The following is a 21,101-nucleotide window of genomic DNA, read 5'->3' on the forward strand; positions in this document are numbered from 1 at the left end:
TTACTGTGTTTTGAGTCATGAATGGCAGGCAGTATGGCTGCTGCTAATCATGGTGCAATGTTTTCTGAAATGGTTACAGTTTAGACCATGGGAGTTTTTCAAGTAAGAAGTTAATGGGATTCTGAATAGCAGGGCTGCACACACAGGGTCTTTTTCTAGAAGAAAGATACTGCAAAACTAAAACACCCATTGTGAGTGACTGCAGCAAACAGCGCATTGTCTGTGGCTGTTAAGTGGCCCTTGCTGCTGCGTTCTGTGTTCAACACAGCCCTGTCTGTGTAGACTGGAATTCAACCAGATGCTCCGACTTTAGGAGTATTAATTGAGTGTAAACTGGAGATGGACCTGGTGATGCTGCACCCTGCCAAGCCTGTGCTGCGGTATCTCAGGGAAGGATTCAACTTTTCAGACTGACAATATAATCATGTGGCATTAATTACTGAAAATAATATTGAAAGCACTCGTTGCTTTTTATCTAGGAGTCCTGACTTCACATCAGAGGGACTAAAATGTGTTTGCCTGTACCACGGGAGTTAAGGCAGCACAATTTAGATCTTGCTGACCTGTGAATCCTTAGGCCTGTCCTTTCCAGCGCAGCCACAGTACTGGGTGATGGCTGCGTGCGGTTTCTCACACTGCACCATGTGAGGCCAGGGAAAAGCAGTCTCCAAGATGAATGCCGTGAATGTGCTGCAGGGCAAATGAGCTTCCTGTGAATGGTGACTGTGGAGCAGCTGGCCTCCGTAACTTGGATGACACGTTTCCCAGAGGAGCCCTGCTTTGTCACACAGTCAGCAGCAGCCAATGCAAGAGTCAGACCAGCACTTCTGAGTGTTGATGTGTGTGAGGATCTGTGGATTTGACAGATAGGGAGCTCATTCAGAGAACTTGGGCTCTGATCTAGGAGAATTTGTGCCCCTAAATCACCAGTGCCAGTTTAAAAGGAACAATGCCTGAGTCTCCAAGATGCAATGTGCTGAATAGACTGATACGTTTTCTGACAACTTTTCTTTCAGGATGGGTTTGAAGAAAAGCTCAAGGTGCAGGGCACAGGTGACATAATCTGGCATAAATAAAAAAGTCACTGTCCTTGGAAAACCTTGTAGCCTTCTGGAAAGATTTATAAATTTGAAGACCAGATGAAGCAGTTAAGGTCATCTGTGGTCCGTTGCATTTCAATCAGTATTCTTGTCATCAAACTAATTACATCTGAGTTATAACTTTGCAAAATTCTCAAGCCTTGATTTGAAGACATCATTGACTGCACCTCATTCCTCAGTAATTTGTTCTGAGAATATTTTTTTCTTCACAGTTAAAATTATGCCTTGTTGCTATCTTGTATTCATCTAGCTTACACTTCTAACCATTAACTCTCATTATGTCTTTTTCTGGTAGATTAAAATGCCGTCTACTGTTGAGAATTGCTTCTCCATGTAGGTACCTGAAGACTGCAATTAGGCTGCTTTTTAACTTTGTCACTCAATTTAGTTTATCCAAGAGTGTTAGTCATGTGAAGTAAAGGATGCTTTCTCAGTGATTGGCTTTTTCTTGTAGGTGTTATCTAAACTCTTCACATTTTCAGTAGATTTCTGAAAACATGGATATCAATTCTGCAGTGTGTTAGAATGATACAACTCAACCTTTATACAGCTGATGCTGAATATACCCATGACTCTGTTTCCTCTGTAAGTTGGAAGTGTTGCCCTTAGAGCATGCCCACCTCCATTTCCTCACTTCTTCCACAGATTTTCTGCTTTCCAGAATATGGTTTCCAGTATTGTGGTGCAACCTGTCTTCTTTGTTTCTAAACATCTGTTCTGGTATGTGTCTGGATAAGCCCTGAGTGTCTGCAACCAAGCAGGCCAAGTCATATCAGCAGATTATTTCATGCACAGCAAGTTGTGTATGTTATCTACAAAATTTCATTACCAGTGATTTTTATAGTTCCTTCCCTAGCAATCAGAAAAATACCAAATAACTTTGGGTCAAGAACCCACCAAAAACCCCACCGAATGAATCCTCTATTTTTAATTAAGTTACTTATTTGTAAATTTTAGTTTTTAAAATATATTCAGTGTAACTGCACTGATATTTCTTTCTCTTATGCCCTCAGCAGTTATTTGCCTAAGTCTGGATTGTTGTAGTCAGTTCTTTATATACTTAGAGATGTGACCCTGTTCAGTTCTTGTGAGGGAGGCAGCCTGAGAGGGACCAATTCTGCAAATCTCCATCCTTTTCCTAAACAGTGTGTCCTTTGGATTTGGAATGAGACTCATCTTCAGCATGATATTGGCATCCCCTTTCATTTGGGAGTTTGTTTTCCTCTAGTCCAGCTACACGTGGCATGTGATCTTCAAATACTTACTAGTATGTTGGTTTTTATAGGGTTAGGTGAGGGTGGCTCAAATAATAATCTCTGTTGGGTCCCTTGCTGCTCACATGAACAGTATGTGCATTTTTCATGCTGGCTTTTGTTGACTTTTTCAGTTGGCACCCCTGGGTGTCCTTTTGCTTCATTTGGGACCACCAGGTAGTTAAGGGACTGAGAGTTCTTGGTCTCCCCTGACTTCACCATCAATAGGGAGTGAATGGCCACTGATACTTAGATACAGGCTGTGCATCACTGTTGACATGATGATGCAATTACAAAAGAAGCTGGCATGTGCCCAGCTGGTTTGAAACACTTCATCTACCACAGAGCAGCGGAGCTGATGCTGTCTTCCACTGCTCACTCCAATGGGGTCTGGGAGGGGAGCCAAATCTCTTGCCAGTTTGCAGCTGGGATGTGCACGTATCACATTCTGGGATATAGGAGGACCCCTCCAAGTAGCAGCAGTTTGAGGTGAACCTTTCTTCAAGATTTCTGGTTTCTCCTTTCATCCAGCTTCGCTACCATTTAGCGGGTTGTCTGCTTTTCATTTGGTAAATGCCACTTTTTATGTGAAAAAGCCACATACGTAATTCTGTTCTGTATGGAAATTTCGCAGTCCTCCAGCACCTCACTCTGTGAAGATACTGTCACTTATCTTTCTTTTAACATATGGGGAAACAACCATGTTTCCTTCTTGACTGAACCTGTGTGGCTTCCAATGAGAAATGTGGCTTTTTTCTGACATTATTAGAAGTAGAGGGCCTGTTGGAAACTTGCATTTTCTGCCACATAAGTGTGACTGACAGTTTGTTGTTTTCTGTTATTATGGAAAGTAATCTCCATGTAGTTTATTCATTTTCAGTGAGTGAGTCTCAAATCATTCCATTCATGATAAAATCTGTTTTCAATGGAGTGCGATGAAGAGCTGCAATTGTTTATTTCACTAAAGCAAGGGAGGCATTTCATAGCATGTATTCACTTTGTTTACTTTTGTTATCGGTTAGCTTTCCAAGACATTTTATTTGCCAGTTTATAATATCTCCACTGAAAAGCTTACCTGAGGATTAAAAAAAGTAATTCCAGTCACTGAAGGTCAGGACTCCCATGGTGTCAGAGGTGTTGTTTTGGAGAGGGAATGGTTAGCAAGCTTGCATGTACCCTAAAAGAAACATGGTTTTGAGCCACTGGAGATACCATGTGATGATGCCAAGTTGTTAGAAATGTGAGCAACTCCATTGATTTTAGTGGACCGAGGCAGATTCTACTAGCTGGGGAGCTGGCATTTAGCATAACCTGTGAGTACTGCAAGTACACATCTATGTGATGGGAAGAAAAGAACATATTTTCAAGGAAGCATATATAGGTAAGGAGATAATTACCTTATCTGGTGCTTAGCCAGAAGGTTACTGAGATCCAGTTCTGTTTTCTTCAAAATAAAGGCAGGCAACTCTTCCAGTGGTCTTGCTGAGTTTCTGCAAAGTAGTCAGCTGTTCCTCCAAAGCCCTGTGGCTCTTCCCTGGATCTATGATTTGGTTGCTCTGTCTCTCTGGAGTGCCTTCTGCCCTTCTCCCACTTCCAGGCTGGGCAGAGATCACCCCACAGTGGGCATAAAGCTTGCTGTAGTGAGACTGACTTTGCCTGCTCATCTGTTCCCTCTAAGAACAATGATAGTTCTGCTCACAGCATTATTTATTTAAAATGAGTTAATTTCAGAGTAAGCATTTCTTAAAAATAATAACGTAGGATGTGTGTGAATCTTGCTTTCCTCTGAGGATTAACGTTCCCTGGATCTAGGAAGACACAGCTTATTCAATCTGTTTCCACAGAATCACCCTTTCCAGACAAGTTTCTCTAGGCAGAGTAAGAGGTTTTAACACTTCAGTGGTCTGGTTTGATTTTAATGGGTCATTTAGTTCCAGCACAGAGAAAGGTGGCTTATCAGCAGATATTTGTTACCCGTGTTCTAAGGAAACAGAAAAATTTCTTCCCCTGAAGAAATGGTTTAACCAGCCCTCTCCCCCAGTCGTTGTTATAAGTTGCCAGTGGAGCTGACAACATATGTGTTTAGTAGAGCAGCTCTGCCACCAAAAGATGGTAATGCCAATGCCCATGATTAACCGTGGGGAGCTTGTGTGCTTTTCCCATGGCCCCCAGCCTGATTCAGGTGCCACCAAAGGCCTGATCTATTTAGGGTGTCATTGTTTTGACTTTTTCAGAGATGTATTTACCTTACAGCAGTGGACAAATTCTGTATTTTGGCTGATATTTTCATACCAAAGTCATTAATTTAAGAGGAAATGAACCTAACAGCTGGACAGGGTGCTGGGCCATCTTGTCTAGACTGTGCTTTTGCCAAGAAAGGTTGGACCAGATGATCCTGTGGTGCCTTCCAATGTGGTATTCTGTGATTCTATGATTCTGTCATTTAAGTTTCTTGCATAAATGGATTTGCAGAGAGACCACACTTACATGGTTTGTGCTATTCATTCATCTTCGCTTACTACAGTGGGAGCATAAGGTATGGTTTGCCTTCTCTATCCCTCCTCCTCTGATATTTTAGTAGTACTCTGTCTTATTTGGAAGCCCTCTCATTCACCTTTAAACTAAGTAAATAGTATTGTAAATAATTGAAGCAAAGGTTCATCCCATGGGATGGCTGCAGAAAATGACTTAGTGGGCAAATGGCCAAGTCCTTCATCTCTGTGAGTCAACTGCTGGTGTCCCCTTTTGCAGCTCACAGCATCTGCAAAGGATTCTGTGTCCAATGTCACTGTTACGCCTAATATATGATCACAGAATGGTGGTCATTAGTTCCTACAAGGAAAGTGGCATGTCTCCCTGCTTTGATTTGCCTCTGCACATCCTGAAGCCTTTGTGGCAGCGAATTGGATCTCAGGCTCTATTGGCATGTGCATCCCTAGGTAGCTGTTTTGGTTTGGTTTGGGTTGGGTTTTTTTGGTCTGTATAGATGTAGATAACAGGTTGTTAGCACTTGAAACACAAATGCCACCCACCCTTCATGTCTCTTGGCAAACAAAGGCTTGACAGCGTGTATCATGTTAATTAGCATCCTTCTCAATTTACTTATCTGATGTTATACTGATGGTTGTTGAGGACAAATGACAGTGATTATCTTTAAAAAAAAATTAAAAAAAAAAGTAAAAAAAAGAAAAAGCAAAGAGGCTGAATACAGATATCCTGGGAATATTCTCAATGTAAGCATAGGTTTTGAAAGAAAGGTTATTTCCCTTTTCTGCTAGCCTGGGTTCAATGTACATGGGATTTCAATACATGAGCATAGGTCAGAGGAGTCTTCACACCCTGACACAGGTGTGGTCCTGTATCCACTGGAGATCAAGGCAAAATTACTGTTTACTGGGACATGCAGGAAAGGAATGACCCTTACAGGACCATGTCTGGGGAAAGATGACTCAAGTGAGTAGGAAAGGTGGCACAGGACAAAGACAAGGGCTTTGAGGATAGGTTGTCAAATGTGTGGGACAGAAGGCTGATGTGTCAAGACAGAGGAGCATTGCTGAGAGCAGCAGTTGGTGTAATGCGTAGCTGGAGAAAGGGGACAGGAGCTCTTTTGTGTCAGTCATCTTTGGAGCAAGTGTATGGAAAAAACCTACTACAAAGAGAGTTTCATTCTGGAAAAGAAATGGCAATGTTAGGTCATGATGGCAGCTAACTTTGCTGGTGTCACTGCTATTGAGGATGTTAGTGTCAATTCTTCCCAATTAGCTTAATAATCTGAAGAGCTTATTTATATGTAAACAAAAGGTTCCTTCTACAGAATCAGCATAAGATATATCCTGAATGCTATATAAGTAATTACGTATGTCACAAAAAAAATGCACTTCAGTGTTCACTTACCTGAAATTCCTCCAACATGCTGGTGATGCTTTTGTCACTCAAAATGCATAATGCCCAAGAAGAATTAATTTGCAGTGTCAGCCTTTTGTGTATGTAATTGATTTGATTTACCTGCCTAGTTTTACCCAGCCCTTTCTCCATGTTTGCTGCAGCATTCAAACTCCTTTGAAAGAAGAAGCAGCAAGCCAAGAATTTATGTTTAAATTTTTATTCCTAGGTTGACTAAAAACAAACAAGATTTGGGTTCTTATAAGGAGATCTAGGACTATGTGCCTTGGGAAGTACCTGTGCACAGAGTACCACAAAAGAGAGAGCTGGATGTATTCATCCTCTTGAACAGGAAGTCAGCTGTGCTATTGGCTTCATTCTGTGTGCAAGCAAAGAGTGTGAATAGCTGCACCTAAACATTTTGAGCCTGTATCTCTGATCTAGTTATGCTGTACTTTATTTAAACAAGCTTGGGGACTTGATGCACAAGTTATTCATCCGTTGCTGTGCATAAGGACAGATTAGATGGCAGGGGCCTCTCTGGCCACAGAAAAGCATACTTTCCCCTTATATCAGCAGTAATAGGAAGTTAAACACTCACTCTGTGTGGAACAATGATAAAATGCCTGTCTCTCCCTTGAGTTCCAAAGGAATCATTTGGACAAAATCAGGTTCAGTTTGCTGAAAACTTTTGAATTTGCTCTTGCATGAAAAATATTGAGTTGCAGAGCCTAGTGACTTGTCATACTTGTGATCTCTTGTTTAAAACAAAGTAGCACAAAAGCTGCTATTGGGATTAATTTTAATAGTATAAATAGCACAGGAATGTTTCAGTGGCTTCTTTCTTGCAGCCTCAGCTGTCTGCCACATCAGGTGCCTCAATGCCTCCTTTTCAGCACAAGCAGGTGCTTGTGGGTGGAAGACAATGACTCAAACTGCATTAATTGTATGCACAAACTGTGAACTCAGGAAAACATTATTTGAAAAATGCAAGTTCTTTGACTTTCTTATTAGCTTTTTGTTATAAATACTATTGCGACTTCTTGGTTCTTGTCAGAGAATGGTGGGAGACTGTAATAGTTTCACCAGCTGCCTGCTCCAGACCAATGCAAGATGTACTTGTCCTTCCTTTTGTTTCCCAACAAACCTCAGTTTTACCCTCTCAGGTTAGTAACTCCTCTCATTGTCTCAGATTCTGTACAGGGCTTCATGTCCCGGGTTGGTTTTGGTATTCAAATACCTGCTCCAAATTATATTATTAACTTTATGGCATGAGTAGAGTCAGGTTCTTCCTGTCTTACCAATAGTGAACAGAAACACAAGAGAAACAGTGGCTTTTTAAGACTATGTAGGAAGCTTATGGCACAGCTGAAAGGCCTCACCTCAGTTGACCCAAGCCAGCATGTTTCAGAAATGTTCATTCTTCTTCCCACTCCCAGACATTTCCTACGATCCTCTGTTCCTGTATTCTCCACTTTCCCTCTGAAGTTACACAGCCGGTACCAGTGCATCTCTCTTGGTATCAAACACAGCTACAGCCAACAAGCAGTTTAACTCACTTATTGAAGTTTGGAAGATCTGTAAAATGTTTGACTTTTTCAGTCAAACTAGGAAAAGAGAATTCACTAACCAAGTGGTATGCTGAGTTTAAGGAAACAGTTACAGTTTCATATTTGGGGAAGAAGTGAGGAAGAGGGAATCCCACAGAGCTGAGCAAAGTATCCTAGAGATGCTGTGTAACACTCATGACACTGACAAGAAATTAGAGTATTGTCCCTTAACTACCAAACATCAGCAAAATTCATGCCATGTCTCTTACTTAATAAAATCTTACAGGATTTGTATTTATAGGAAGATGGCATAAGGAAGATTTCAGTGCTGAGGAGACCACGTACCACTCTCAACTTCTTATAGACAGGCTTGGGGACATCTAATTTAAAACAAGCCTTACCTGTTGGTACGATCAATCTCATCTCTTCTTAGCAGGCAAGAGGGCTCCCACAAATGACCTTATAGATTAGGCACTTCTGTTTACATTCAATTTCCCACTTCCTGCTGTTTGTAGAGAGTGATTATCAAGGCATTAAATTAAAAGTTTTGCCTGGTGGGAAACTATTGGATATTTTGTCATTTCCTTACAGCCTCTCCTGTTCTGGCAGAGAGTCAGGGGAAACAATCACCAGAAAGTTCAGGAATATTTACTTACCGGTGTTGAAACGCTGCTGAGAGGTTTTGCCCAATTTAGGGGCTTGTTGGGTGGAATTTTTGTTCATGATGTGGTAGAGAATCATTGAGGCTTGAAATTAAAAGTCTCCAGTTACCTGCGGGTTAGAAAACTGGGGGTTCTGCTGGCATCCTCTGGCTCTTGCCTAAAATCTATGCCAGAATCTAGGTGACATCTCATGCTGTTGGCAAGTTGAAAAGGAGTTAATAAGGATCTGCCAAAGAGCCTTCTTTTGGCCTTTCTTCCAGAGAGGATTACGGGAAAGCAACCTTCCCTCTCAGTGTGCTGGGACAGTGAAAGGACTTTGGCACTTCAGTATTGGTATAGCTTCAGTTTAATCAAAGTCTTGCATCATATTAGCTGTAAATATTGATAACACCTATGTTCTACACAGATATAGCTTTCTTATTTGCCCAAGAGATTTTACTCCAAAGCATGTCCTCCTCCTTTTCAGCAGCAAAATACGTTATTTTGGACTGGGCTTCTCAGGGAGTAGTACTTCAGTTTCATGCCTTAACAGTAAGTAGCTAAACTCCAAAGCCTTTGATTTAGACTGAGAGTGGGAGATTTGTCAAACCATCCCCAGGAACTGAGAAGGCTACTGTAATGCCCCATCTGTAATACAGAGATGGAAATAATTATGAGCTTTGCTGGGTTTTTGCAGTGCAGAATGTTTATGTAGTACTTTCAGTGTGTCTGTGCCAAGCAGGGGTTTTGTAATTGCTGCTGTTACACAGTTTTTATCTTGGCCTCAATCATTCTAGGTTGTTTTTTTCAAGGAGGCAAGGTGGAGTCTGACAGCGCTTGGTCCTCATGAAGGATGCTGGCTTCTGCAGCTGGGCTCATCAGCCAGCCAGGATTCTGTTTGGAGGCTCTGGATTTCTGAAGTAATGAGGGACAAAGCTGACAGTAAAGCAAGCCTTACATGTAAATTGCTACAGCTTAAGTAACTGTCTTGAGGGAATACAGATTAAGAAGAAACCACTTTTTAATTTGGCCTGAATTAATATGCAGGCTTAAGTAAGACTTTTTAAGGGATATTTTGTCACAGTTGTAATTTAGATGAGGCTCAGATAGATCCCTGCTCATTCTCACTGCATTAGCTGCTTCCAGACACTTTTCCTGATGTCTGTGGCAGCTTCTCTCCAGTCCTGCTGCTTCTCTTGTAGCTTTCGCTTCTCTAGTTCAAATATTGAGTTTCCCTCATTGCCTGAAACTCTCTGCACGTGACTTGTCTGCTTTAGAATAGTATATGTTTTTTAGAAAGTTTTTAATAGGACAATGAAAGATTTAAGAGCCAAGTTAGGGCCACAGTGAGCAATAGGACACATTTAACTTATGTTAGTAGAAACACCACTGCAATCTGATGACACTGATAAGCATGAACAAGCTTTCAATGTGTTTGATGCCAGAAGTCATAGGAATCCCAAGGAGAAAAAGAATTTTTCTCTGGTTCACTTCCAGGTTGATAGAAGGTTCTTACTGCCTAACCTTTCAGAAACTCCTCTAAGAAAGTCTCTGGTATTCCACATGACTAAAAGTAGGCATCTCATTTAGAGTAACGGTTTGCCTGCTGAGAGTTATCCTTCATTTTACTTCTTCACCAGACAGAGTTGTGCTTTGTGAAGGGCCTGGCTTGTGTATGGGAGAATGCAGCAGGTTAAAATTGCAGAATATTTAATATAGTACTTGCAATCCCTGTTTTGCGATAGACATTTTGCCTGGCTGAGGACTGGTAGCACAGAGACAAACAAGAGAAGCTGACAGATTGGTGAATGCTGGGTGGGATCATTTGTCAGGAGATGTGATGAATCACTGTGGTGCAGCATCTCCTTTTCAGAAAGATCGTTTTCTGAAAAACTCAAATTGAAGTCAGAAGAGACAGCTGGGGGTGTTCCATGAGTTTTCATTTAATTCAAATATACAATTAGAATAAAGGCACAATAAAACGTTTCTGCTATTATAAAAATATTTTGAGGAAGAAACAAAGGTTAGTGGGAAACAGAATGACCTAGAGGAACATTTGCCAGCTATATTCCACAAATATGTGTTGAGTTTTACTTGCCCCTCTCTGGTCAAAGCCAGTAGGAATCATATGTCTAGAGCTTCAAGCAGTGCTTCAATTAGGGGAAAAAATATCCATCTTATGACCTTGTATGCAGGTTATTCAAGCAGAGGTCAACATGCTTTTAATAGAACTGCACTTAGACACTGAGCACCTCGCAGCCTGAATGAGAGAAGTGGTCCTGTTGAATATTATCTGTGCTCTTACAAGTCCACGGCTACTTCTGAGTCAAGACTGATTAATTCACGCAAGATAACACGTGAATAAAAAACACTCTAGGTAACTGGCATTAGCAAAGGCAGCCTGTGAGCCCCAGTAAAAGGGATTATCATGCTGAGCCACTGCATTTTTTTGCACAACAAAATTTGAGTGAGGAAGTGCAAACTTTGCATTTTGTGTCATTTTGGTAGCATGGCATTAGCCCTTCAGAAAAGCATCACCGTTTCATTTGAGCTTATCTCCCTTGTTCCAGATTAGTGGTGATATGAACCATAGGCTGATGCATAGCTCTCTCACTTTACAGGGCAGATTTTCTCAGGTGTGATAAATTAATTTTCCAAATTCACCTTTCTCTTTTATCTTCAAGGCAATAGATCTGCTAGATAGATTTCTGTCGCCACCTGCCCTATGCTGTTCCTCTTCACCTTTGTCCCTTTCTGAATAATAATTAATTTTTCAATAGCTAATTTACCTCATTACCTCTGTAGGACATTAACTACATTTCAAAGCTTCTCTCAGACTAGCAACACAACCATGCCCTTCCATCCTAATTGATGGCTCTGCTTGAGTCCACAGCAGGTCCAGCTGAGACACAGGGAGCTGAGGGTTAGTGAAGAGCTGAAACCCAGTTCAGTCCAATTATTAAATGAATGCTAGGAAATCCCACACACATATAAGTTTATCATTTATTGCCTGTTATTTTTTGAGCTAATTCCCAATTTAATGATAGCTTTCAGCTTTGATTTTGTTACCTAATTAACGTACCATTGACTATGTATTATCTCTACATAAAGTCGAAAGCCGCTTACATTATAATTACGGTGGGAGCACAACACCTACTGTTCAAGATAGTCATCCATGAGAAAGTGCTTGCATGACAGTTAAGGTGCTGAGAATAAGTTGTACATCTTTCTTGTACTGTCTCAAAGCTATTTGATTAGTGGCTGAGCTTGATGGTTGTAAACTTTTGGAAACAAAACAAGAGAACTGGAGACACCAAGCACAACCCTTTGCACATAGAGCAGAGATTTCTTGGACATGATGAACTTTTGAGGTTGTAGTTTTTCATGGAGTCATATTGTTGAGTAACTTTACATTTACCCCTTAGTGGTTATGATTTAGTGAACTGAAAATTCTTCTTTTACACTGTGGAATATGCTTTGCATACACCTTTTGTTTTCCAGGAGCACCTGACAACACTTCTGACTGAATGAAGCTAAAGTAAAATCTGAGTGTATGGTAGAAGCATAATGCCTTTGTTCCCTCTGTTAACTCAAAATTAGCATTAGTTACTTAATTTTGGAGCCTCCTCAGCTGGAATGACTAATGTTAGAGAGACAGTCACTAGAGAATATGCCACATCTGTCTGTTGTCCAATATGGAAGAGACTGTCCCTATGAAGCAAGTTTTGAATTTAATTTTGGTTTTCTTTTTGCCTGTTTCAGTGCAAAGATCTCAGAGTGGCACTGTATTTTGCAGTCAGATTTATAGCAGATTGATAGAGAAGAAAATGAGACAGGTCTTCTCACCCTTCTTGCTATACCTCTGATGTCAAGCAGACCACTAACATTGACAAGCACCCAGGCAAGCATTTATGAGTGCATTTGAGCAGCACTATTCAGTGCTTTTTATTTACAACGGAAAAAAAACATGAATATGCATGTATTATTTACTTCCTTTTTTGTGTTTGCTTGATTCTGTAGAAATGTGTATGTATGGTTAGACTGGGAAAGAGGCACTTGCAATTGTTTTGGATACTACCTGGTGGTGACCAGTGGATCCAACAATAGCCTGCTTTACCAGCAGAGCCTCTCAACAAGAAAGCACAATCTTCAATTGCAAAGGCCTGTAAAGCAGAACTTTGTACCTTCAATAAATCAACAAAAAAGTATTTATTTAAGAGCAGCTCCATTTAGTAAGCAAATTCTTAAATCCTGTCTGTCCTGAGTTTCCAGTTGCTTATTCCCTGCTGTGTCAATGTAACTATGTCCAGCCTTCTGTAAGAAGTGGGATACACTGGCCAATTCAGAGCATCAGTAGATTGTTAATGCTGCTGTTGATCTTCCAGGAAGCATATGGAAGTTGCTGAGGGGTATTTGGTCACAATTAAAGATATTAAACTAAAAGGAAATGCTGTGGGTAGATGAATGGTTTCATATATAGGCCTCATTTGCAAAAAATGAGTGATTAAACTGAATTTAACCTCTCTATAGTACTTCTGTGGTTAAGTGAGAAGGGAAAAGATGTTCTGGAGGTGTGTGATAGAAGACATGAACACTAGCTCAGAATAGAACTCCTCATGTTCTTTGCAAAATGGCGATACCTGCAATAGATACCAGCTCTACTGGAGAAAAGCTTTAGGAAATGTCATTTAACTTTATATGCATTTCAGTATAGGACCATTGTTCAACTTTGTTCAACATTGTTCCCTGCTACATGCACTTTCATTCTGAAATGTGGTACTCAGCAAATTTTTTAAGTTGTGTGTCTTTTGTTATTGGCTTTAGATTGACAAGTATGCTCAGCGGGATCTGAAGAAAGGGCTTCATTTGTATGGGACAGATGGAAATATTGGCCTAACTAATGCATGGAGCATCATTCAAACAGATGTAAGTCTGAGCTTTTTAATTTTTTCTTCTTCCTCTTTACCCTCTGGCTTATGTAACAGCATGTTCTGGGTGTGAAGCTAATTAAGCCTCCAGACCCCAAGTCAATCTCTTCTTTCCACCCAGTCAGCACTTTAGCCACTAAACTGTCTGGGTTTTGTAACAAATGGTAATTTTTATTTATTTCTCCTTTGACCAGGATGCCTAATTTCTTTTAAAAAATTATATTGTGTTGAGGCCTGAACATCATATAGGCCTGTGCTTTGTGGAGAGTGAAGGAGATGGTCAGACAGGAAACAAGCCGTAACTTCTCTTTAAAGTCAAAGGGAGAGCTTGTGTTGGAATGAAGAGCAGTAGTGTAATAACAAAGAACCCCTTCAACACTTTTTCATTTCTGTCCTGTCTCCTTTTGTTGCTGTTGTTGGTTTCCACTAGTGTAGTCAAAACAGAAACCATCCATGGTTTTTACAACCTCCCAGTACAGTCAGTACATTTTTCCCAGCAGAATTCAATCATCCTCCATCACAGATGGGCTGGCAATGCTTTTTGCTATGTTGCCACTGCTGCTGCATCCTTCTGATTCTCTGACAGCACTCTGCCACTGTCTCATCAGGACTGGTGAACACTACAGCTGGCTTCCTCCTTTTGTCCTTGTCTGGCTTGCTGAGGAAACACCATCACTCACAGTTCAGTTTATTAGCTGTGTCTTTCTCTTTTCATATTCAGTTCAATCAGTTCTCTTGGGGTTATCTCTCTGATAAGATTTTCTCTGCTTCTTGAATGAGGAAAACCGTTCCAACTTTTCCTCTGCTTTAGGAAGAAGCACTTGTACTGCCTTGGCTTCACTCAAAAAATCTTGGGTAGCTTTCTCAAATTCTCCTCCAGAGGTGCTAGCATGGTGCAGAGAGGCAGGGCTTTAGTCTTGCCTCAGCCAAAAACGTCTTAAATCGTCCAAAGATTATAACCTCTCCCAATGCTTCTAAGGTTATATGAATTATTCAAGAAGATGGATAGGCTACCTACCACATACTGATACAGTAAAACTGCTAATTTACCCTTTACTTCCTCTGTTGCTGTTTGGGCTGAAATCCTGAACATTTTTCGAGATTCACATATACTCTTCTGTACAATACAGGATAACAGGAGAGTCAGGCTGTTAAGAAAAGGTCTAAGAAATTAAAAATGTAGAGTCGCTAACAGAACAAAAGAACTGGTTGGCCAAACTCCAGTGTGCAGCCTGGGGGCTATGGGAGCTGTCTGGACTCGGAGTGCAGGAGGTTGACAGCAACAGTCCTGTGTGTGAAACACAAACAGCTCAGGTCCAGCAAACAAGTTAATAAGCTTTCCAGTCCTGCATCCTAACAACTGCATGTGGAAGGTTCTTTCAGTTGCCTTTAAAAGGCCTCAGCATCCTGCAATATTGTTAATATTTTTCTCTTCCAATACTGTAATTGAATATGAGAAAGCATCAATTACTGACAAGAGAAATGCTTTTTGTGGTGCTAGCCCAAGAATAAGCCACATGAAATGTAAATAATTTTTTTAATATCATTGCTTATATCAAACAGTATCGGAAGTTTTGCTCTTTTACACTAACTTAACTCTGCATTGTAAAAATTACTACTATTAAGATGTTTGCAGTAAATATTAATCTGGTTTCAGTGACACCCCAAGAACTTTTAAAAGCATATAACAAAGATGGGGGGAAAAGCATTATTTGGAGGATTTATGGGATGTAAACCCCATGCTTCTGCTCCTCTTCCTGTAAAATAGGTGTAACAATGTATATTATGTCTAGTTCACCTACTCACATTTTTTCAAGATGTTCACAAATTGCATTGTATTCAGAAAAGATGTAAACAAATAATGAGAACTTTGGAAATTTGCATTATGGTGAGAAATTTTAAAAGCTTTATATAACCAGGAGAAAGTGAAGTAGTGATGTGATTGCAGTCCTTAAAAAGAGAGCAGGAAGAGGAAAGGTTTTTGAAAGGAAAGGGCTCTGTAATTGGTCCAAGAGCTAAAAAATCAAGATATAGATAGCTGACAGTAGGATACCATTGCACAGCAGGATGGTGGATTCTTTTTCTCTAAAGTCAAGACAGGGTTTCTTGTCTAAAAGAAATGGTCCTGTTCAGTGACAAGCTTGGGTTTGAGGCAGGACTCAATAGTCTGTGGTCTGTGTAGTGCTACAGATGATGCTTGATTGTCATAATGATTCCTTTGGCTGTGAAACCTGTTACAGTTTAAAGAGCATCTTACAAGTTTCAGGTGAAACTCATGTTAGCAAGGTCTTAGGAGCCCAGAAGGATAATAGGGAAGAGCCATCTCACAAGCCATGTACTGTCACGTTACATGACTCTCTTTTCTAACATGGCAACTATGAAATTACCATACACTGTCTTGACAGCACCATAGTGTTAAGTTCTCCATTCTCCCTGTACTGGGCACCGAGAAGAAAAGCAAAAAGCCCCCACAGATCCATTTTTACTGCTCTGCATAATAGCTTTTCACACAGATCTTTCAAAACTATTTAGGAATAGAGTATTGCAGTGGTGCAGAGAAGGCAATCCCAGCATGGTTAATTATGTAAAACATTTTGCAGTTGAATAGCGCTATGTAAATGCCAAGTATTATTTTTTGTGTTTGGTAATAATCATTATCCCTTACATCCTTAATCAGTAGAGTGTAATCACCGATAGGAGGATTAGGGCAATATAAGAGACTTTCTGAAAGGAGTCCCAGCCCAGGCTTGCTGTTTGCATTCTGGCTTCCAAAAGACAGCTCTCAAAAAACCCCCACGTTAGAGCTAACCACATTGCTACATAGGACAATGTCTCAGTGCTGACTTTCCTAATGGGGCCAGCAGACATGAGTCATTGGTTGAGCTATGGGCCATGTCTGTACATGGATGGAAAACAGCAGCCTTAGAATAAAGCATGATGTGAAAAACATGACAGTAGCAGAAATCATAATGAGTCCTTCTCCCTTGTCCTCTCTGCATTGACATTCTCTCTTTGCAAAAGTATTTTTCAGAGCTTGAGCAGAAGGATGGCACCATGGTTAAAGTAGTTGGCTCTGGCATACTTTTTCATTTCTCCTACTGTTAGGTAAGATGGATACCATCCGTACCCTGAGTTCACCAAGTACAGCTGTGTATGGCAACTTTTGCTAAAAAAGGGGGGGGAAAATGTTTTTTCCATAAACAGAACCACATTTAGATGGCATTTCATTTCTGTGGGACTGGCTCATCACAAATCAGAGGGGAGTTTTGACTGGGAATGTGGATCCCAGTGGACACACCGTTACTTGTGTGTGGTGATTACTGTGTTTATTCTTTGAGCAAGAAGAGCCTGAGCACCTTTTTTTTTTTTGGGGGGGGGGTGGGGCTTTCTTCTCTGAAGCCTTTGTCCCTTGAGAAATGGTTTTCCTCCTTTTACAAGAAGCATACAATTCCTAAGTAAGTGGGAACAAGGAAGAAACAGGGTCCATCAGGCCCATCTTTAGGGAAGGAGTTGTAGTTTTGGCCCGTGACTGATCTGTTCAGATGATTACTGATAAAAGTTGGGTTGAGCTGCACATGCAATGCATGTTAGAGGAAAAGCACTAGACTCGTTTTGCAGTTGTATTTAGCCTCTAGGTCAGGTAGCCATTTCAAATTAGAACATTTTGTTGATTACTTTTTAATACCTTCATCTAACCAAACTTACAGCCTTTCTCAACCATGTTTAAAACCTTAAAAGGATCAGAAACACAAGCTGGTGACTTTGGCATATCATGACTGAAGGTTACAAAAGCGTACAGAGTGATTTTTAAACACTACTAAAATTCTAATAGTTTAGGATGTGATATATTCTGAACCGCATTACACTCCCTACTACCTAGGACTGGTTAAAGTTACAGGTGGAGATCGTTAGGAAGTGAGAAATAGGCATTAATTTTTAAAATGTTGCTTTATCCCCAACATCTTTGTGATCAATATTTGAACACTTCTCCTTTTAACTAACCAGGCGTGCAGAAAACACATTAGCTTCACTAAAGTGAGCAAATTCAGCTCACTTTTACTGCTGCGTAATGCCTTTCATGTCTATTTAGACCACTGTAACTGAGAACGAAATTTGACCCATCTGCCTCTACTCCAGTCATTAATTCTGTTAGATCAAACCATACTTTAGTATTACTGCTGAAGTAATCCAAACCACCCATTAAATGTGATTTTAGAATGAAACTATCTGATTCACCACTTTTTACAGTGATCGAGGAAAAAGGCATATAAAAGGCACCCTACCCTGTCCTTAGTTCCCTGTTACATTCACAAAACCAGAAATCCAGGAATTGCTAAAACCTGTCTGCAACAAGGACTGGGAGTCTGTTGGTTTTCATGAACCCTATCACAGCCTGGCTGATTTTGCAGGAATTTGGCAAAGAAAATAAGGCTTACTTAGCCTTCAGTTTGCCTGTAAAATACATACAAGTAGCCAACTCCTGACATTTCCGTTGCACTAAGATAGAAACTTTATGTTTAACATTAATTACCAGCCCTAGATACCCCATACTAGAGCAGCAATTACTTGTTAACACAGAAATAAAACTCTTTGCGTGCAGCAGTGCATTACATAAATACAGCAGAGAGCCCTCAGTGCTGTTTGGTGCTGCTTGGCTGTGAAAAGCGCTCCTCAGCAGCACCACCTCCAACTGCATCGTTGGAGCAGCCCCCGCGTGTCCTGGGCTCTCGGGAACTGACAAGCTGCTCCAGAACCCCATGGGTAATCAATAGGGAACTGACTGATGTCTGTTTAACAGAGGAGGGAAAATACGTGTTTTGACATCTTGGGAGACAGAGCCTCCGAAGTGAAACATGTTAACAAACAGTAGTGTATTGTCAGTATCCCTGGAAATGTTCAGCAGCGGGAGCTTAGTTACTCAGAGGCATTTGACAAGCTTTACTTGTTTGACAACTCTGCTACACACTGTAAGAGTGTCCCCAGAACTGCTACCCAGTTGTCACCTTATGCCATAAGTACCTGCATTTATGCCAGCCAGGCACAGTTGCATCTCATCATGCATGTTCCTTCACAGCTGCAAGCTCTAGAATTATGTGACCCAAGGTATCCAAGTCAAAGTGTCTTAAAGTTACCACTGTTCAAGACAGTAGTCAACATTTTCCACAGACTGCCCCCTTTTAAAGTGTGTTAGTCTGGGGTGTTAGTCTGGGTAACCCAAAATAAGCACTGTGAGTTTGTAATTGTTTCTGAAAAGCATAAGTGTATTCTTCCCTGTTTAAACTAGGAACATAACTAATCAATTAGGCAACGTTGTCTAATTTTATCACTTGACTAGTGAAGGGAGCAACACAGGACTGTAAATGTGACCTAAAAATTAATGTGGATGTAGTAAGAATCGTCTGCAATTGCTTCATGACACTCAGGCAGTTTAATTTTCTGGCATTGGCAGAACATCAGCCTTTTTGGAAGAGCGTGAAGTCTGGTATAACTGGCTACAATAAACTGCTGGTGACAGAAATTATCCTTCATATGACGTGAGCTTTTTCCATCCTCCAAGTGTCTCTAACAATCCTTGCTCAGAAACCTTGTAAATTTTAAAAAGAGTACTTTGCTCTCAAATCTAAGCCTAAAACATCCTCTTATTTTGCTCTTTGTCATCAATATTCCCCTTTCTTCCTGAACAATTCCCTTATCTTCCTCAACAATTTGGCTACCTATCATTCAGCTTCATACACACAGGATAAATCAGTCACTTGTCACATGATCCAAAAATCCCACTCTCTCTTCTCTACTTGGGCCTCCATAATGAGGTCTCTGAATTTACTGAGCTCTTGGCTTATCTGTCTTTTTGGCTTCTAGCTGGAACCCTTTGCTGAATCTATACTGGTGACCCATTCAGTCTCACAGTTGCTTGTTTCCCTGTTCTTGCCTCTTTGACCAGCTGCCATGGGTCAGTGCCTCTGCTCCCTAGAGATGCCGTTCACCTGACTTGGTCTTCATTGAATGCTGCTCACTCGTGTGCTTTCTGCTGGTGTTAGTACTCTTCTGTGTTCATTCCCTCCTCTGCTTTAGTATTGTGCATCATCAGCTGCTTAATTCCATAGCTCATTCTTCCTTTGTCTGCCAAAGATATAACATCTCTTCCAGCTATAGTCCCAGACATTATTTCTTCCAGTCCCAAGACTACTGATCTTCATGCTACTTCATTCTTTTTTACCCTCGATTTTTTCTTAGCCCTTTCTCCCATTTCTGGGACTGCATTGTCTGCCAGCAGTGGCAGGCAAGCATCAATATTTAATCCTCTGCTCTTGCACAATACACAGAGAATCTGCATGAGCAGGCAATGTGTGTCCAACTGAGCTTGTCTTTGCAACTGCATCCCTTCCTATTTCGACCTTCTGGCTTACCAGGCTTACCAGTCCCAACCCTAGATCATGGCCTAGCCACCGTCTGCTTCCCAGGCTCCACTGGAACAGCTGTCCTCCACACTGTCAGCCCTAACTACAAAACCTGTACTTCATCGTCATCTCCTTAGTCTGTCAGACTTGGACACCCTCAGCCACACAGTATTATGGGGACAAGGGGTCTAGTCACAGTTTATGCAAACTTGGGTCACTTGTGTTTGGCCAGAACATCACTCAAATCCCTCAGCCCATACTGTTGTACTCTTCACATCACAGATGAGCTACATTTTCAAGGCTTGCTATTTACAAGCTGTCACTTCTCACTGTCTATCAAGAGCTGTCTCCTGACTCTAATGATGACAGCTTCCAAGACCTTCTTGTCAGCTTTGTAGATAAACCAGCTTTCCTAAAATGCATGCCATGTGTTCCATGCTGCTCCTATCTGTTTTTGGGACCTGTTATGCATGGAGCTCTTGTCTTGTGTGCAGGAACATAGAAGGGGAAAAGTATAGTCACAAACTTTTTTTACTTTCAAGTCAGTTTGTCGCAAATGAAGCCTGTAAACTCACAAGTCAAACAGTTGCTAGCTAAGGATTGATTCCTGCCACAGACCAAATAAGAATTCTGAGCAGAACCTTCTGGGGATAGATGTTAGTCTGGGAAAGGTTTTTGACTTTTGCTTGGCAGAAGAAAAACTGTGCTGTGAACGCTGAAACATCTCTATCGTGGACTACTTTCTGTGAGTGCTTGAAGCAACAGCTGATGTGTGAGGCAGCATGTGACACCTCTGCCCTCTGTTGGTCTTGGATGGCAGATCCTGTGTGTGCAACAAGACCTGAACACTCAGCCCTCGATACCCACAGACTATACAATTGTTGTTTTTATATACATATACATATACATATACATATACATATACATATACATATACATATACATATACATATACATATACATATACATATACATATACATATACATATACATATACATATACATATACATATACATATACATATACATATACATATACATATACATATACATATACGGAACTGAATTAGGTCCTTGGTCCTGGGATGCAGATATCTGCATGATCCTGAGTCTGTCAGAAGCAAAAGAAATTATCTGTATAGGGATATGAAAAATACAGGCTTATATAAAATCACATTTAAAAAAAACCCCAAACATCTTGGCAAGTCATTTTGAGGCTAAGTAGGTGGCTGGCATAGCACAGAAAAGGCGTGAAGTACTGCCAATAGCAGAGAGCAGTTACACAGCCCGGTGTTATCTTGTTTTACTCATTAGTGGTAAAGTGTCTAAATACCAACAAATTCATACTA

At 40.7% G+C, this 21,101-nt stretch overlaps 1 protein-coding gene across 7 annotated transcripts in view; it reads left to right on the forward strand.

Moving 5' to 3' along the window:
• TSPAN4 (tetraspanin 4) overlaps positions 1-21,101 on the forward strand; it is a gene marked incomplete at its 5' end in the record, with an annotated part of 446,839 nt that overhangs the window by 411,964 nt on the left and 13,774 nt on the right. For all 7 annotated transcript variants that reach the window (XM_082059144.1, XM_082059146.1, XM_082059143.1 and 4 more), the window contains one exon: positions 13,251-13,352. In XM_082059144.1, coding sequence (XP_081915270.1) covers positions 13,251-13,352 — 102 coding nt within the window. The remainder of the gene's footprint in view (positions 1-13,250; positions 13,353-21,101) is intronic.

Source organism: Streptopelia decaocto, assembly GCF_964273445.1.
Source record: "Streptopelia decaocto genome assembly, chromosome: 7".
NCBI lineage: Eukaryota > Metazoa > Chordata > Aves > Columbiformes > Columbidae > Streptopelia > Streptopelia decaocto.